This window comes from Balaenoptera musculus, chromosome 7 (genome assembly GCF_009873245.2).
Source record: "Balaenoptera musculus isolate JJ_BM4_2016_0621 chromosome 7, mBalMus1.pri.v3, whole genome shotgun sequence".
NCBI lineage: Eukaryota > Metazoa > Chordata > Mammalia > Artiodactyla > Balaenopteridae > Balaenoptera > Balaenoptera musculus.
The window spans coordinates 82,343,699-82,362,651 of record NC_045791.1 but is presented as its reverse complement, the minus strand read 5'-3'; the positions used below and the strand labels follow the sequence as shown (position 1 = coordinate 82,362,651).

At 37.1% G+C, this 18,953-nt stretch overlaps 1 protein-coding gene across 1 annotated transcript in view; it reads right to left on the bottom strand.

Annotated features, from left to right (window-relative positions):
• Nucleotides 1-18,953, bottom strand: part of PARD3B (par-3 family cell polarity regulator beta) — a 1,042,097-nt gene that overhangs the window by 493,842 nt on the left and 529,302 nt on the right. The window contains 2 exon segments of the mRNA XM_036858752.1: nucleotides 226-312; nucleotides 14,949-15,037. Of these exon segments, the coding sequence (XP_036714647.1) occupies nucleotides 226-312; nucleotides 14,949-15,037 (176 nt within the window).

The window sequence follows — 18,953 nt, the reverse complement described above, 5'->3', positions numbered from 1 at the left end:
CTTAGTTAATTGTAAATGCAGAAGCCATGATTTCTTTTCCATCGTATCCTAGAAGTGATGTTATTTTGTTTCTAACACGTAAGTGGCCAACAGAAGTATATCTTGAGGTGTCTATCTAAATAACAGAGACATACACTTAATCCTCTTCTAAAAAATGTTTGGGAAAATGAGCTCAAGTCAAGTTTTTCATTAGTATGAGCTTCTGATATAAGGAAAACATCTTACCTTCCACTCAGAGATGAAAAGAAAGGTACTACATGTATTCCCAAGGGGCCTCCTTCCCCAGAAATCTCCACTGTTCTTGTCATATTACTGGGACAGAAAAAAAAAAAAAAAAAAGAGCACAAATGAGTCTCTGCTAAAAAAACAAAAACAAAAAAAACCAGATGTGGCATATTAAAAAGAAAAACAAAAAAAACAGGATTATAACAACTACTGTAAATTCAACAGCAGAGATGAAATCAAAGGAGTACATGATTTGCTGGTATGTTCAGAAGATCCAAGAAATAAAATGTTTAAAAGACTATCTGATTTCTTATTTTTTTCCTAGAAGAGGAAAAAATGGAAATGACTACGTACAAAAATAACTTCCTACTTAACTTAATCTGCATAAATCAACATATTTAAAAGGATGTACACAAAAATGAAATTTCTCCCCATTGAGACACACTTGAAAATTACTGAATAGATGATAAAATACATTGAATTAAGCATATCTATGCTTAAAACATAAAGGAGGATTTTTCCTCCAGAACAGAGGAAAAATGAAATAAAACACATTTTTATTAGAAAAAGCACATAATTACATTTTAAACAACTGTGAAGCCACAGTTGGTAATACATATGGGCATGTTCAAAGCATTATAAATCAAAACTGAAACTTGCCTTTCAATAAGGCATCAGTTGTATTCAATGGAACAATTCCAAATTTTCACCTCTTATTTTATTTTTTATTTTTTTTAGACGTAGAAAAAGAAGTTGAAAAGCCTGGAGAAAATGTATTACAGAAAGAAATGGAAAGCCTGACCTGCCTCACCTACTCCAGATTAAGGAAAGGATGAGCTAGAAACATTAATGGATAGTGTGTATGACTGAAATATACAAGGCACTGGGAGCTTTGGAGTAATGGAAAATGGAACTAACAAGTTTTTATAAAGATGAAAAATAATAACCATGAACAATTATTGGCTCCTTTAATCCCAGAGAGAGAAAATAAAATTGCCAGAGGAAAAATGATAAAGTTGAAGCAAACATCTCCATTATGGAAATTGTAGGCAGGTCTCTATTGTTTCCTATTTACATGAAAATGACCTGAAACTAGACGTCAAATTAAGAGCTACAGCTGCTACAAATACATTTCTGCTCCAAATTGAAAATGGGAAAATTTTGGCTCCTTGCTGGAAAGTTGAGAACAGCATTAAGAAAGCAAAATGCCTAATGAATTCACTCTGCATGAAGTACTTCCTAAATTACAGCAATCTAAAATAAATATATTAAATATATTCTCATCAGTGGATTAGGCTTATTTTTAATGTGTTTTCATTGCAAACCTATTATCATTAAGAACTGCAAAAAAGAGCATGTTAGTTTCCAACATTTATGGAAAGGGATGGAATTTCAAAACTGATAGTAAATTTCAAATGAGTTTTGCTCAGATACTGCTGATATATTTAAACTTTCTTCAGTCAAGCAGGTTATATCAGAAGCCTGGAATAAAAGTTAGAAATAAAATAAATCTTAGAGTGCTAATATCAAGGGATAAAGTAGATTCTTTTCTATACTTTCTGTGTAAGCATAGACACTACATGAATATATGCATATGAAATCCTAAATATAGGTATGCATTATAAGCCCTGAATATAAAATATTTGGTGGGAAGAGAAAGTTGTGTAGCTTTCAATGGACCGCAAAGAAATAACTTTTATATAACAGATTTATAGTGCATTCGTAGGTATTTGAGGAAGACTAAACCCAAAGCATACACATTCTAGGGTTATGATATTATTGTAAAGACTTCTAAAAACAGAGATGAAAATTCTGTTTAACCACTGAAACTTTATTATCTCTACCTTTATAACATAATTTTATAGTTTTACACTTAGAGCATAACACAAATCTTTCCTAATAAATGTATTAAATATCCACATGCTGATAGATAGCGTTCATATGTATTATATAGATGCTTTTGGAATATAATAAGTGTTTAGTCTAGACAACAAGATTTCAGCTTAAAAAATTTTAGAATGGCTTTATGGATTCTTTTTTCTAGTTTGCAAGTATTTCTTTATCCCACTCAAAACCTCTCCTATAAAACATAATAAATTCTATGTATCGTACTGACACCTACTCTTTAGTAATCATCAAACTTGTATTTTTACATTTACTTAAAAGTAAATCACATAATTTGTTAAAGTAATCAATCTTATTTCAAAACACTAAAACTTTGTTGGAGGATGCAGTATTAAGGTTTATTTCAACTTTATAAGATTCCCTTTTTCAGTATTTCAGAATAAACTTTTATGCTATCTTTATACATGATAGTCACTATTTTTTGGCTAGAATGATATTTGACAAATGTTAAATTACTATCACAAAAATATTACTATCCCAGAAAAAGCAGCATAAAAGACTTTCAATTTTGTTGACTGTTAAATGCAGATACTTAGAGAATTAGATCTATTAGATCTATAGACAGGCATTACAAGTTTTACACAGACTATGTATTACCATGCTCTTTATAAATTGTTATCCATTATTTGTTTCAAGATGGAAAGAAAAGCATTTGAAAAAGGAAACTCATAGACCAGTCCATCTTTTAAAATTTATTTTAAAAGGGGAAAACACCACTCAGTGTTTTATATACTTGATGGAGCTCTGTGGAAATCCCTGTATATATACCCTCATGGAAGATAAACATAGCAAGGAGGGCTAGACACAATTACTTGAATACACATCTCATAAAATGAGATTTCACTAAGATGTGAAAATACGCTATTAATGTTATTTGTTTAGGTAAACAGCACAGTAGAGTTCAAGGACTGGTGCACAGGGTATGCACATTTATGTTTTGGAGGCAGACTGAGAATGGAAAATGTAGAGAATGAGGTGAGAAGGCTATTCTAGCAGTGGAAAGAAAAAGGGATTGGCAGCTACTTGTGAAAAACAGATAAAAAATGAATTGGGCAAAAGAAAAGTATTTCAGTTACAAAAAGAAAAGTCGGAAGATTTCACTAAGCTCAAAATAGCTAATTCAACTTTCTAAGACGTACTAAAACAAAAGCAGATGGTCACCAAGCATTAGGTCCAATAGTATTAAGCAAGCTACATGTTCTAAGCTCCGACTGACAAAATTGATTCAAATAATCACTAGAACCAGCTGCTACCTACCTAAGACTTTAGTACAAAACTATGGGTGAAAGTACAGAATCAGTGGTTTAAAATGAGCCTGTTGTGAACGGCTATGGCAAGAACTAGATGGAAAGTGCTTCATTTGGTTCCTTCCAGCAGAAAGACATGAAGCTTGAGGGAGAGCAGGGGCTGCAGACGGATGGTTGTAGGTCTAATTTCTCCGCACAAGGCAAATGCACAGCATCTTTAAGATAAGTCAACCCAGTGATCGGCCACTAGTTTAGGGTAAGGAAGACACAGGTCTGAGGGCAGGGAAGGGGAGATACTTTGTTTCAGGAGGAAATCATGATTAACTTATGAAATTAGAGAGAAGTGTATCCTAGTGGTGGCTTTGAGTCAGCTGCCTGAGTAAATCATCTAAACTAAGACCACAAGTACGTTCCCTCATTTGGACAATGAGGGAATTAAGATAAATTCCTAATAGAGTTGCTGGTTTTAAAGAAAAAAATAGAGAATATTATACAAATACATCAAACACACAGTCTCTGGCATATACAAAGGACTCAATAATATCAGCTATTAGTATTATTATTAGAACTTTCTGAAGGAACAAAGAAGCTTATGGGTTAAAAAGGCAATAACCTATTTCAAACTTTCCAAATTTTCCTCAACTTGATTTCCTCAATAAGAGTTTTTTTTTTCTTAATCCGTAAATACTGTAGGATTGAGGAACACATTTTCTTCATAGACTGCTGACAGAGAACACAGTGGGTAATAATGAGTGGAGAGAAGTTACTGGCGGGTGTTCTTTAGGGACTGATGTCCAGGACTGTCATATACAGCAATGTGAGAGATGGACCACAGAGAGAGACCTCCAAGAAGAGCTTGCTGATGACGCCGAAGGCTACTTGACAGTGAAATGTCTTGGGTTTTTCCCCCCAGTTTTATTGAGATATAATCAACAGCACTGTATACGTTCAAGGTGTACAGCATAATGATTTGACTTACATAAATCATGAAATGATTATCTCAGTAAGTTTACTGAGCATCCATCATCTCATATAAATACAAAATTAAAGAGAAAAAAAATTTTTTCTTGTGATGAGAACGCTTAGCATTTACTCTTTTAACAACTTATGAAATGTCTTGTTGATATGAATATACTGAGTAAAAATCTAACAAAGAATTTGTTGTCAAAGGTGGTGGGATTCACTTAATGCAATCAATCGAGTAGTTCCAATGAAGAAGTTCTGCAAGGAAAAAACAAAGTCTAATGCTTGAGGAGTTCATAATCAGCAGGCAGATTAGGACAGGTAACAAAAAATAATACAAAGTAATAGAACAGTAGTAGTACTTGCAGTATGTTCCCAATGAATGTACGCTATCTGGGGGGAGGCAGCATGTTAATCATCTTCTGGGTATTATAACATGTACTCACATCAAATGTACAACGTAAACATATCACTTCCATTACACATAAGTAAACCGATGCTTAGAGAGGTTATATAATCTGTCCAACATTACACCATTTATATAAGGTAAAGTCAGGACTCAAATTGGAATTTACTGCTTCTCAGAACAGTAGTTTTCAACCACTTGGACATGTAAGTTTCAAAGCAGAGGTGCTTTATGATGAGGTTCACAGAAAAGGGAACAGGATCAGGAAGGAAAGCTGGAACCAGGAAAATCTTCTCAAAGGAAGTAGAATTTTAGATGGAACTGAGAGGGTAAATGAATCTTCAACCAGAAAAGCTGGTGAGGGCGTGGAGAGATCACGCACAGGAGAGGAAACAGTTTGCACTGAGACACTGAATCAGGATGGTTTGTGGACACATGGATTGGCTGTGATACTAAAGAAAGGAGGAGGAGAGGGGAGGAGGGGTGAGGAAGGGAGGAGAACAGAGTGTAAGATAATGAGGAGATAATGCTGACCCATCAGCTTGAGATCAAACCTCAGTGTGATATGTCAAATTCCACAACGAAAAAAAAAAGCACGTTTAATTTTTTAGAAGATGGAATCACGACAGGTTTTGGAAATGAGAGCAGTAAGATCAATGCAGTGGTTTAGAAATATCTTACCTGGCAGTGATACATGGGATCAACTGGAAAAGGGAAAGACAAGGGAGAAATTGGTACTTGAGGTAGGAATTAGTAAATTACTGCAACAATGTAGCTGAGAGGTATTAGGGATTGAGCAATGATTATAGGAATAAAGCATGAAAACATGGAGAAAGATTCAAGGTATTATGAAATGGACTCTGTCAATAATTTGCAAAATGAGAGGCCAAGGAGAAGATAGGATAAAATGTGATGACAGTTTTCAGCCTGGGAAAAGAGGCATATCTGGAATAACGTGAGGTCAGGAATGAGCCAGAAATTAGGAATGAAGGGAAGGCTTTTGCATACACTTCTTGCTAATTAAAGAGAAGCTTAAAGTGCAATTTTATTTTTTTTTAACATCTTTATTGGAGCATAATTGCTTTACAATGTTGTGTTAGTTTCTGCTGCATACTAAAGTGAATCAGCATATATGTATACATATATCCCCATATCTCCTCCTTCTTGCGTCTTCCTCCCACCCTCCCTGTCCCACCCCTCTAGGTGGTCACAAAGCACAGAGCTGATCTTCCTCTGCTGTGTGGCTGCTTCCCACTAGCTATCTATTTTACATTTGGCAGTGTATATATGTCCATGACTCTCTCACTTCGTCCCAGCTTACCATTCTCCCTCCCTGTATCCTCAAGTCCATTCTTTACATCTGGGTCCTGGCCCTAGGTTCATCAGAATCTTTTTTTTCTTTTTAGATTCCATATATGTGTTAGCACACGGTATTTATTTTCTCTTTCTGACTTACTTCACTCTGTACAACAGACTCTAGGTCCATCCACCTTATTACAAACAACTCAGTTTCGTTTATTTTTATGGCTGAGTAATATTCCATTGTATATATGTACCACATCTTCTTTATCCATTCATCTGTTGATGGACACTTAGGTGGTTTCCATGTCCTGGCTATTGTAAATAGTGCTGCAATGAACATTGTGCTACAAGACCCTTTTTGAATTATGGTTTTCTCAGCGTATATGCCCAGTAGTGGGATTTCTGGGCGATATGATATTTCTATTTTTAGTTTTTTTAAGGAACTCCATACCGTTCTCCATAGTGGCTGTATCAGTTTACACTGCCACCAACAGTGCAAGAGAGTTCCCTTTTCTCGACACCCTCTCCAGCATTTATTGTTTGCAGATGTTTTGATGATGGTCATTCTGACCGGCGTGAGGTGATACCTCATTGTAGTTTTGATTTGAATTTCTCTAATGATTGGCAATGTTGAGCATCCTTTCATGTGTTTCTTGGCAATCTGTATATCTTCTTTGGAGAAATGTCTATTTACGTCTTCTGCCCATTTTTGGATTGGGTTGTTTGTTTTCTTGATATTGAGCTGCATGAGCTGCTTGTATATTTTGGAGATTAATCCTTTGTCAGTTGCTTCATTTGCAAATATTTTCTCCCATTCTGAGGGTTGTCTTTTCGTCTTCTTTATGGTTTCCTTTGCTGTGCAAAAGCTTTTAAGTTTCATTAGGTCCCATTTGTTTACTTTTGTTTTTATTTCCATTTCTCAAGGACGTCGGTCAAAAAGGATCTTGCTGTAATTTATGTCATAGAGTGTTCTGCCTATGTTTTCCTCTAAAAGTTTTATAGTGTCTGGCCTTACATTTAGGTCTTTAATCCATTTTGAGTTTACTTTTGCGTATGGTGTTAGGGAGTATTCTAATTTCATTCTTTTACATGTAGCTGTCCAGTTTTCCCAGCACCACTTATTGAGGTGGCTGTCTTTTCTCCACTGTATATTCTTGCCTCCTTTATCAAAGATAAGGTGACCATATGTATGTGGGTTAATCTCTGGGCTTTCTATCCTGTTCCATGGATCTATATTTCTGTTTTTGTGCCAGGACCAGACTGTCTTGATTACTGTAGCTTTATAGTATAGTCTGAAGTCAAGTAGCCTGATTCCTCCAGCTCCATTTTTCTTTCTCAAGATTGCTTTGGCTAGTCGGGGTCTTCTGCGTTTCCATACAAATTGTGAAATTTTTTGTTCTAGTTCTGTGCAAAATGCCAGTGGTAGTTTGATATGAATTGCACTGAATCTGTAGATTGCTTTGGGTAGTACAGTCATTTTCACAATGTTGACTCTTCCAATCCAAGAACATGGTATATCTCTCCATCTGTTTGTATCATCTTTAATTTCTTTCATCAGTATCTTACAGCCTTCTGTCTCCTTAGGTAGGTTATTCCTAGATATTTTATTCTTTTTGTTGCAATGGTAAATGGGAGTGTTTCCTTAATTTCTCTTTCAGATTTTTCATCATTAGTGTATAGGAATGCAAGAGTTTTCTGTGCATTAATTTTGTATCCTGCTACTTTGCCAAATTCACTGATTAGCTCTAGTAGTTTTCAGGTAGCATCTTTAGGATTCTCTATGTATAGTATCATGTCATCTGCAAACAGTGACAGTTTTATTTCTTCTTTTCCAATTTGGATTCCTTTTATTTCTTTTTCTTCTCTGACTGCTGTGGCTAAAACTTCCAAAACTATGTTCAATGATAGTGGTAAGAGTGGGAAACCTTGTCTTGTTCCTGATCTTAGTGGAAATGGTTTCAGTTTTTCACCATTGAGAATGATGTTGGCTGTGGGTTTGTCATATACGGCCTTTATTATGTTGAGCTAGGTCCCCTCTATGCCCACTTTCTGCAGTTTTTATCATAAATCGGTGGTGAACTTTGTGGAAAGCTTTTTCTGCATCTATTGAGATGATCATATGGTTTTTCTTCTTCAATTTGTTAATATGGTATATCACATTGATTGATTTGCATATATTGAAGAATCCTTGCATTCTTGGGATAAACTCCACTTAATCATGGTGTATGATCCTTTTAAAGGGCTGTTGGATTCTGTTTGCTAGTATCCTGTTGAGGATTTTTGCATCTATGTTCATCAGTGATATTGGCCTGTAGTTTTCTTCTTTTGTGACATCTTTGTCTGGTTTTGGAATCTGGGAGATGGTGGCCTTGTAGAATGAGTTTGGGAGTGTTCCTCCCTCTGCTACATCTTGGAAGAGTTTGAGAAGGATAGGCGTTAGCTCTTCTCTAAATGTTTGATAGAATTCGCCTGTGAAGCCATATGGTCCTGAGCTTTTGTTTGTTGGAAGATTTTTAATCACTATTTCAATTTCAGTGCTTGTGATTGGTCTGTTTCTATTTTCTATTTCTTCCTGGTTCAGTCTTGGAAGGTTGTGCTTTTCTAAGAATTTGTCCATTTCTTCCAGGTTGTCCATTTTATTGGCATCGAGTTGCTTGTAGTAATCTCTCATGATCCTTTGTATTTCTGCAGTGTCAGTTGTTACTTCTCCTTTTTCATTTCTAAATCTGTTGATTTGAGTCTTCTCCCTTTTTTCTTGATGCATCTTGGCTAATGGTTTATCGATTTTGTTTATTTTCTCAAAGAACCAGCTTTTAGTTTTACTGATCTTTGCTATTGTTTCCTTCATCATGTATTTCTGATCTGATCTTTATGATTTCTTTCCTTCTGCTAACTTTGGGGGGTTTTTTGTTCTTCTTTCTCTAATTGCTTTAGGTGTAAGGTTAGGTTGTTTATTTGAGATGTTTCTTGTTTCTTGAGATAGGATTGTATTGCTATAAACTTCCCTCTTAGAATGTTTTTGTTGTATCCCATAGGTTTTGGGTTGTCGTGTTTTCACTGTCAGTTGTTTCTAGGTATTTTTTGATTTCCTCTTTGATTTCTTCAGTGATCTCTTGGTTATTAAGTAGTGTATTGTTTAGCCTCCATGTGTTTGTATTTTTTACAGTTTTTTTCCCTGTAATTGATATCTAGTCTCATAGCATTGTGGTCAGAAATGATACCTGATACCATTTCAATTTTCTAAAATTTACCAAGGCTTGATTTGTGACCCAAGATATGATCTATCCTGGAGAATACTTCACGAGCACTTGAGAAGAAAGTGTATTCTGTTGTTTTGGGATGGAATGTCCTATAAATATCAGTTAAGTCCATCTTGTCTAATGTGTCATTTAAAGCTTGTGTTTCCTTATTTATTTTCATTTGGGATGATCTGTCCATTGGTGAAAGTGGGGTGTCAAAGTCCCCTACTATTATTGTGTTACTGTCGATTTCCCCTTGTATGGCTGTTAGCATTTGCCTTATGTATGGAGGTGCTCCTATGTTGGGTACATAAATATTTACAATGGTTATATCTTCTTCTTGGATTGATCCCTTGATCATTATGCAGGGTCCTTCTTTGTCTCTTGTAATAGTCTTTAAGGTCTATTTTGTCTTATATGAGAATTGCTACTCCAGCTTTCTTTTGATTTCCATTTGCATGGAATATCCTTTTCCATCCCCTCACTTTCAGTCTGTATGTGTCTCTAGGTCTGAAGTGGGTCTCTTGTAGACAGCATATATACAGGTCTTGTTTTTGTATCCATTCAGCTGGTCTATGTCTTTCGGTTGGAGCATTTAATCCATTTACATTTAAGGTAACTGTAGACATATATGTTCCTATTACCATTTTCTTAATTGTTTTGGGCTTGTTTTGGTAGGTCTTTTCCTTCTCTTGTGTTTCCTGCCTAGAGAAGTTCCTTTAGCATTTGCTGTAAAGCTGGTTTGGTGGTGCGGAATTCTCTTAACTTTTGCTTGTCTGTAAAGGTTTTAATTTCTCTGTAGAATCTGAATGAGATCCTTGCTGGGTAGAGTAGTCTTGGTTGTAGGTTTTTCCCTTTCATCACTTCTAAATATGTCCTGCCACTCCCTTCTGGCTTGCAGAGTTTCTGCTGAAAGATCAGCTGTTATCATTATGGGGATTCCCTTGTATGTTATTTGTTGTTTTTTCCTTGCTGCTTTTAATATATTTTCTTTGTATTTAATTTTTGATAGTTTGATTAATATGTGTCTTGGCGTGTTTCTCCTTGGATTTATCCTGTATGGGGCTCTCTGCGCTTCCTGGACTTGACTATTTCCTTCCCCATGCTAGGGTAGTTTTCAACTATAATCTCTTCAAATATTTTCTTAGACCCTTTCTTTTTCTCTTCTTCTTCTGGGACCCCTATAATTCGAATGTTGGTGTGTTCAATGTTGTCCCAGAGGTGTCTGAGACTGTCCTCAATTCTTTTCATTCTTTTTTCTTTATTCTGCTCTGCAGTAGTTATTTTCACTATTTTATCTTCCAGGTCACTTATCCTTCTTCTGCCTCAGTTTTTCTGCCATTGATCCCTTCTAGAGAATTTTTAAGTTCATTTATTGTGTTGTTCATCATTGTTTGTTTGCTCTTTAGTTCTTCTAGGTCCTTGTGAAACGTTTTTTGTATTTTCTCCATTCTATTTCCAAGATTTTGGATCATCTTTACTATCGTTACTCTGAATTCTTTTTTCAGGTAGACTGCCTATTTCCTCTTCAATTGTTTGGTCTGGTGGGTTTTTACCTTGCTCCTTCATCTGCTGCATATTACTCTGTCTTCCATTTTGTTTAACTTACTGTGTTTGGGGTCTCCTTTTCACAGGCTGCACGTTTGTAGTTCCTGTTACTTTTGGTGTCTGCACCCACTGGGTGAGGTTGGTTCAGTGGCTTGTGTAGGCATCCTGGCGGAGGGGACTGGTGCCTGTGTTCTGGTGGGTGGAGCTGGATTTTTTGTGTTTTGGTGGGCAGAGCTGCGTCTGGTGGTGTGTTTTGAGATGTCTGTGAACTTGGTATGATTTTAGGCAGTCTCTCTGCTAATGGGTGGGGTTGTGTTCCTATCTTGCTAGTTGTTTGGCATGGGGCGTCGAACACTGGAGCTTGCTGGCCTTTGGGTGGAGCTGGGTCTTAGCATTGAGATGGACATCTCTGGGAGAGCTCTCGCCGATTGGTATTACATGGGGCCAGGAGGTGTCTGGTGGTCCAATGTCCTGAACTCGGCTCTCCCACCTCAGAGGCTCAGGCCTAACATCAGGCCAGAGCACCAAGACCCTGTCAGCCGCACAGCAGTCCTCAGAAGGGGCAATGGGTCACCCTTGTGGATGAACGAGAGTGCACACCAAGCAGTAATCTTATTTTTAAAAAAGAAACATCCAATAGAAACCTCTTGCTTCATTGTCTTCTTATGATCAAAGTACATTGAGTAGTACTTCATAAGAGATACATGTAAGACTATTGTAAGATAGTCTTACAATATATTGTAAGACTATTATAGGATATATTGTAAGACTATTTGGAGAACTGCCTCTAAATGTTATCTTTCTTTAAATATAAATGCTTGTGTTAATAATGGGTGAGCAGTTAATACTTATGCTTATGATTTATGAAGCACTGTGTTTTATCCATTCAGTCATTCACTCCACAAATATGCTGCTATTATGTTCCAAGATCTGTGCTTGGTGTCAGGAATCCTTGGAGGATCCATAGTCTTGTTTGGCAGAATGACAAATAGTTACAATAAACTATAGTATGTGTGATAATGATAATTGCAATAGCAATTAATGTTTATCCAGCCTTTCATTTAGTATGCTGCTAGTGTAACTGCCCATTTTCCATAGGAAAAAAAGAACATTTTAAAGACATTTAATAAATAGTCCACGGTTACATAGGTAGTTTTCAAACTCAGGACTTCAATAAATCCAAAAGTTTTGGAACTAAGGAATGGTTTGATAAATGCTGTGGTTTAAAAAATTTTATCCAGGCACTTCCCTGGTGGCACAGTGGTTAAGAATCCGCCTGCCAGTGCAGGAGACACGGGTTCAAGTCCTGGTCCGGGAAGATACCACATGCCACGGAGCAACTAAGCCTGTGTGCCACAACTACTGAGCCTGTGCTCTAGAGCCTGAGAGCCACAACTACTGAGCCTGCGTGCCACAACTACTGAGGCCTGTGTGCCTAGAGCCCGTGCTCCGCAACAAGAGAAGCCAGCACAATGAGAAGCCCGTGCACTGCAACTGAGAGCAGCCCCTGCTCGCCGCAACCAGAGAAAGCCCGCGCGCAGCAACAAAAACCCAGTGCAGCCAAAAAATAACAAATAAAAATAAATAAACAAATAAATAAATTTTAGAAAAGAAAAAAAATTTTATCCAGTAGTGATATGTGGGATCAATGAGAATAAGGAGAGATTGACACTTCAGAGCAGAGTTAGTAGGTTATTACAATAGTCTGACAGAGAGTAACAAAGGCTTGAACAATAGCTAGGGGAATTAAAACATCACAACAGGTTGAAGCCATTTTGAGAAGGACTCCGCAGTAATTTACTTAGCTTCTATGCCGTCTGCATGGAAGTGAGTCCAAAGTCCTATGCTTGGGCCAGGCTCTGTGGGGTATCAGACTATCATTGTCTTAGGAGAAAACTGATGATGTAACTCAGCTGTAAGTGGCTTCCTCATTTCCTTCCATTCTCTCTTCCTCATCCCATACCAGCTAGAACCAATGTCCTGCCCTAGAATTTTAATCTCTAAGCTTCCTGCCACTCTGCCCACCTCCACCCCCCGCCCCAGCTTCGCATTCCATGCTGTTAAAATCCTCATCTTTCCCCCAGCTGAGAGTCTGCAAGCAATGGGGTTTGCATTCACTCTGCTTTCTGATCTTGGCCTCAAACTAATTTCAGATGATTTTTCCTACACTGGTGCTCACCACATCAAGTTTCTTAGCCCTGATTATGCATCACGAAATAAAACACCAAGGAATCAGTGAAGGTGCACACAACAGGTAACACTGGAGTCAAAGGATTTGGAGACAAGAGTGGTGAATGTAGATTGGGTCTCTAGAAGTTAATCGCTCTGAATTGCAACTCCTTAGCCTGCTAAAAGTGATAATAAAACTCATGCAAAAAGTCCCTTGTGATAATCAAATTATACAGATACACATATGTATTTTCATTAAAGAATAATATTTTTTAAAAGTCCAGTAGTCCATTTCTCTGAATTCCTTGTATCTGGAGAAAGCTGAGCTAATTTGTTCATGCAGCCATAAACCAAACAATTGTTAACTCTATAACAACGTAATACTTAGCCAAGATGTTAGCAAACTTTTCAAAAGGCTAACATTAAAAAAATGAAATTAGGGCTTCCCTGGTGGCACAGTGGTTAAGAATCCGCCTGCCAGTGCAGGGGACACGGGTTTGAGCCCTGGCCCAGGAGGATCCCACATGCTGCGGAGCAGCTGGGCCCGTGCGCCACAACTACTGAGCCTGCGCGTCTGGAGCCTGTGCTCCGCAACAGGAGAGGCTGCCGCAGTGAGAGGCCCGCGCACCGCGACGCCAGAGTGGCCCCCCGCTCGGCACAACTGGAGAAAGCCCGCGCGCGGCAGTGAAGACCCAACTCAGCCATAAATAAATAAATAAAATAAATAAATTTATTAAAAAAAAATGAAATTAAAGGCAAACAGAGTAAGAGTATTACATTCATTATGCCTACCTCCAAAAACAATCTTATCAAGCTTCTAAAAAGACAGTGCCCTGGAGATTTTCTGTACCAAAGTTTAAATATTGTGCAGCTCATTAATCAAAGAAACACAATCTAAATAAAGAGTAACTATGTCATATGGCCATAAATTATAAGCTTGAGGAAAATCCACACAGTAAAGCAGCATGATAAAAGGTGATGACACATTTTTTTTTTAAGCTAATTCCATGTAACATGCTTGGCACCTATTAATAACTGGACTGAATGAAAGGAGTATGTCGACTGAATGAATGAATGACCATCAGTCTCAAAAGCATCACCTTTCAGTGCTAAAGCCAACAATCTATTAAACATGAAATTACTTATGCAAATTTTGAAGCAACTTTAAAAATGATGATGATGATAATAATAAAGATGATGATGATGTTGATGACAGTGGTAGCAACAGGACTTACTCTGACTCAGGCACTGTTCAAAGTACTTTACACATGATAACTAATTTTGTCTTCATACTAGCCCTCTGAAGGTTTTAATATTATTTCCATTTTACAGACCAGAAATTAAGGCAAAGATTGATGAGAAACTTGTCTAAGCTCCTAGAAGTAATAAGCAGCAGAGCTGGGATTTGAACCCAGGCAGCAGCTAGGGATGAACTGGAAATTAGCGCACAGCAAAGCAAGTGCCCGTAAACATGACAGCAACTAACTTTGTATAATAAGTTACTTACATTAAAAACATGAAAAATCCAGGTTGATAGGCTGGATTCATTTTATACACATAGAGTAAAATATTGCAAGATTGTTAAAACACAAGGCACAGTAATATTCAAGGAGCTGACATCAAAGAAAAACACTGCACCCTGATGAACACTGAAATGTTCACTTTAAACTGTTGTTCAAAGAGAAGAAAAAAGCAATTAAGAAATCCAGGTTGCAGAAGAGTTGGAAGCATTGAGGCTCATTTGTATACATGTTCGTCAGGAAGTTCTCATATCATATAAAGAAAATGAGAGAAAAAAAGTAATTTAGCAGTTAATTTTAGAATTAGGTTTCACTCAAGTATTCTACTTATCTTGATGTTTCCTATAAAATAAAAACTATAATCTAAAAAAAACCAAACATTAAATTGAAATAAAATATTCTTATTCACATAAATAGAATATACCTCAATGCATCCATAGTTTTCGGCGATGTCAGGAGTTCTGTCTGCACACCATTCATAACTTCTCCATCTTCTAAGTCCTGTGTGGAATTCTGTAGTGAAACAAACCCATAAGCATGTGGATGTTATGCACATAGAATTGAAGATTTGAATAAAAAGTCTCAATGGGAGAGAGTAAATGGTTTTACTCTGGATATATACAGTGTGCTCCAACTTCTTTGAAGACTGGAAACAGGTGTTAATCTTTTCAGTGCTTTCAATGTTCTTTTCTCTTCCGTTTGGTTTCTGAAATACTCAAACGGGCCATTTACACAAGGCAGTATGTTAAGAGCTTTGGAATACATCATTTAGCTTCCTGCTACTCAACCATAAGCTTTTGGGACTGAGTGTTTTAAATCAGCAAGGAAAAGGGGTACCAAAGGGAAGGTGCCATTGACAGGTAGTGATGTATTAGCTTTAATGTACTGTACTTGCTTGCATCCCCCTGGTGACACTAAAAATATAAAGAAAGCAAAATTCATGAAAATAAAGTTGCCTCGCAAGGTCCATTCTATCAAAAGTGTGACAGGACTAGTGCAGGAAAAGAAATTTGGAGTTCTTACTTTGCCTTAAGACTTTAATTCTGAGGATGATCTTCAGCACAGAGAAACTAAAATTAACCATTTAACTTCTAAAATGGTAAACACTCTTCTACTGCAGAGAGGTAAGAGGGCAAGAGAGGTCCTGCACTCCAGGATGGTGGCAAAGTTGAACTGGGTGTTACATAGAGGAGAGAATGGATTCTAGAAAGCCAGCCTGCTTTAGATTCTCATTTAGTAAGACATTAGTTCTCTGCTAGGCTTTGGAACTGAACTTTTTTTTCTTTTTTTAAACATCTTTATTGGAGTATAATTGCTTTACATTGGTGTGTTAGTTTCTGCTTTATAACAAAATGAATCAGCTATACATATACCTATATCCCCATATCCCCTCCCTCTTGCGTCTCCTTCCCACCCTCCCTATCCCACCCCTCTAGGTGGTCACAAAGCACAAAGCTGATCTCCTTGTGCTATGTGGCTGCTTCCCACTAGCTATCTATTTTACATTTGGTAGTGTATATATGTTCATGCCACTCTCTCACTTCGTCCCAACTTACCCTTCCCCCTCCCCGTGTGGACTGAACTTTAACAGAGTAATTCTGCAGACACATCACTCTTCAGAAGCAGAGTCACAGCGCTCATTACAAACTCAGGTTTCAATGAAACAAACTACATGGAGCATTCATGGATCTAAATGTACCATTTCAACCAAAAAATACAACAGATGAGCTAAAAGGCTGGACATAAAGGAATAAGGTTAATATTTTGAAGAAAACAAGACAGGGAGGCACAACTTAAGCAGTGTGTCATTGTGAACTGATTTTAAAAAATGTATTTCATTTTTAGATTGAAGAGCAACATTTCACCTAGGGGTTGGTAGTTTTGGGAAGCACTTGATCTACACCAGATTTAAAAAATTTATTCGCTTTTTCCGTCTTCATGAGGATAAAAAAAGAAAAAAAAATCCAAAAAGTTAAAGGATGCTTTTTAGTTTAAGGTACCAACCAAATCTTAAAAATGAAAGTCTTTGAAAGCTTTCAAACATTCACCTTATTATGAAGGGCTTGATGTATGCTTACATTGAAAAGTCACAGGGTTGTGCAGGTTACAAAAATACTTGAAGAGACAATTTAACAAAATATACATACTTATGACTATTGCACATGACAGAACATTTGATGACTGCATTTATGTCAAAATCAAAATCAGTGACTTTCTCATCTCTCTCTCTCTCACAAGAGGGAGCTCCATGAAGGGTGAGGCCATATCTAGTCCTCTCTATGTTAAGCACACAACACATAGAATTGATTTAGTGAATGTTAATGAGTAAATAAGCTGAATGGCATTCTATTAGCTTCCTAATACTGTGCAATAAATTCAAAATTAAATGGCTACAAAACATTATCTCCCATAGTTTCTGTGAGAGATTCAGAAGTGGCTTGGCTGGGCAGTTGTGGGGTAGAATCTCTCATAAGGTTGCAGTCAAGGTGTCAGCAGGGCTGCAGCTGCAATCGTCTAAAGGCTTGACTGGAGCTTTAAGATCCACTACTTTTTCTCTTATAAAAGCTTCATTAAGATATGCTTTATATAACATTAAATTCACCCTTTGAAAAAGTACAGTTCAGTCCTTTTTAACTTACTCACAGAGTTTTGCAACCATCACCATTATGTAATTTTAGAACAATTTCAAAACCCCACAAAGAAACCCCATACTCATTAGCCAGCACTCCCCATGCTTCCTGCTTCCCACAGCCCATGGCAATCATTTACTTTCTGTCACTAAGGATTTTTTTTTAATAAAATTTGTTTGTTTGTTTGTTTGTTTTTGGCTAGGTTGGTTCTTCGTTGCTGCACGCAGGCTTTCTCTAGTTGCTCTTCGTTGTGGTGCGCGGGCTTCTCACTGCAGTGGCTTCTCTTGTTGCAGTGCACGGGCTCTAGGCTCAGTAGTTGTGGCTTGCGGGCTCTAGAGTGCAGGCTCAGTACCTGTGGCGTGAGAGCTTAGTTGCTCCACGGCATGTGGGATCTTCCCAGACTAGGGCTCGAACCCATGTCCCCTACATTGGCAGGAGGATTCTTAACCACTGCGCCACCAGGGAAGCCCTGTCGATAAGCATTTACCTATTCTGAACATTTTATATAAACAGAATCATAAGATATGTGGCTTCTATCACTTAACATGATGTTCTTAAGACCCTCCCATGTTGTGGCATGTATCAGTATTTCATTCCATTTTTTGGTCAAATAATATTCCACTGTATGGCTGTACCACATTCTGTTTACCCATGCATCACTCCATGGGCATTTGGGTTGTTTCCACTTTGGCTTATGATTATGAATTATGCTGCCACGAATATTTGAAATAGTGTTCAATTGTGAAATAATGCTAAGAATGAGAAATTCTTGCATGGACAGATGTTTTTCATTTCTCTCAGGTATATACCTAGGAGTGGAATTGTTGGGTCATATCATAACACTATGTTTAACATTTTGAGGGACTGCTATAGTATTTCCAAAACATCTGCACAATTTTGCATTCCCATCAGTAATATATGAGGGTTCCAATTTCTCAAAATCCTCACCAACACTTGTTATTTTCCTGTTTTTAAAAACAATTTAGTCATCATAGTGGGTGTAAAGTGGTTTTTGTTTTGCACATACCTAATGACTAATGATTTGCATTTCCCTAATGATTAATGATGCTGAGCAACTTGTCATGAGACTGTTGGACATTTGTATATCTTCTTTGAAGAAATGCCTAATTATTTGTATTTTTATTATTGAGCTGTAAGAGCTTCCTAAACATTCCATATACAAATTCCTTAGGTACACGATTTCCAAATTTTCTCCCATTCTATGGTCTGTGTTTTCACTTTCTTGATGGGCCCTTTGAAGCACAAAAGTTTCTAATTTTAATGAAGTTCTATTTATTTTTTCTTTAGTTCCTTGCGTTTTGGTGTCGTATCTAAGAAATACTGCCTAACACAAGGTCACAAGGATTTACCCTATATTTTTTCCTAAGTGTTTTATAGTGTTAGCTCTTACATTTAGGCCTATTACCATTTCTAGTTAAGTTTTGTACACTGTGTGAGGTAGGGGGTCCAACTTCATTCTTCACATGTGGATATTTAGTTGTGCCAGCACCACCTGTTGAAAAGACTATTCTTTCTGTGCTGAGTTGTATTAACACCCTTACCAAAACTCAACTGACCAAAAATGCAAGGGTTTATTTCTGGACTCTCAATTTTATTCTATTGATCTATATTTGTATCCTTTTGCCAGTACTACACAGTCTTGATTACTATAGCTTTGTACTAAGTTTTGGAATCAGGAAGTAAGAATTCTCCAATTATTTGTTTGTTTGTTCTGACTATTCTGGGTTCTTTGCACTTTCATATGAATTTTAGAATCTGAGCATCAGTTTTTGCAAAAA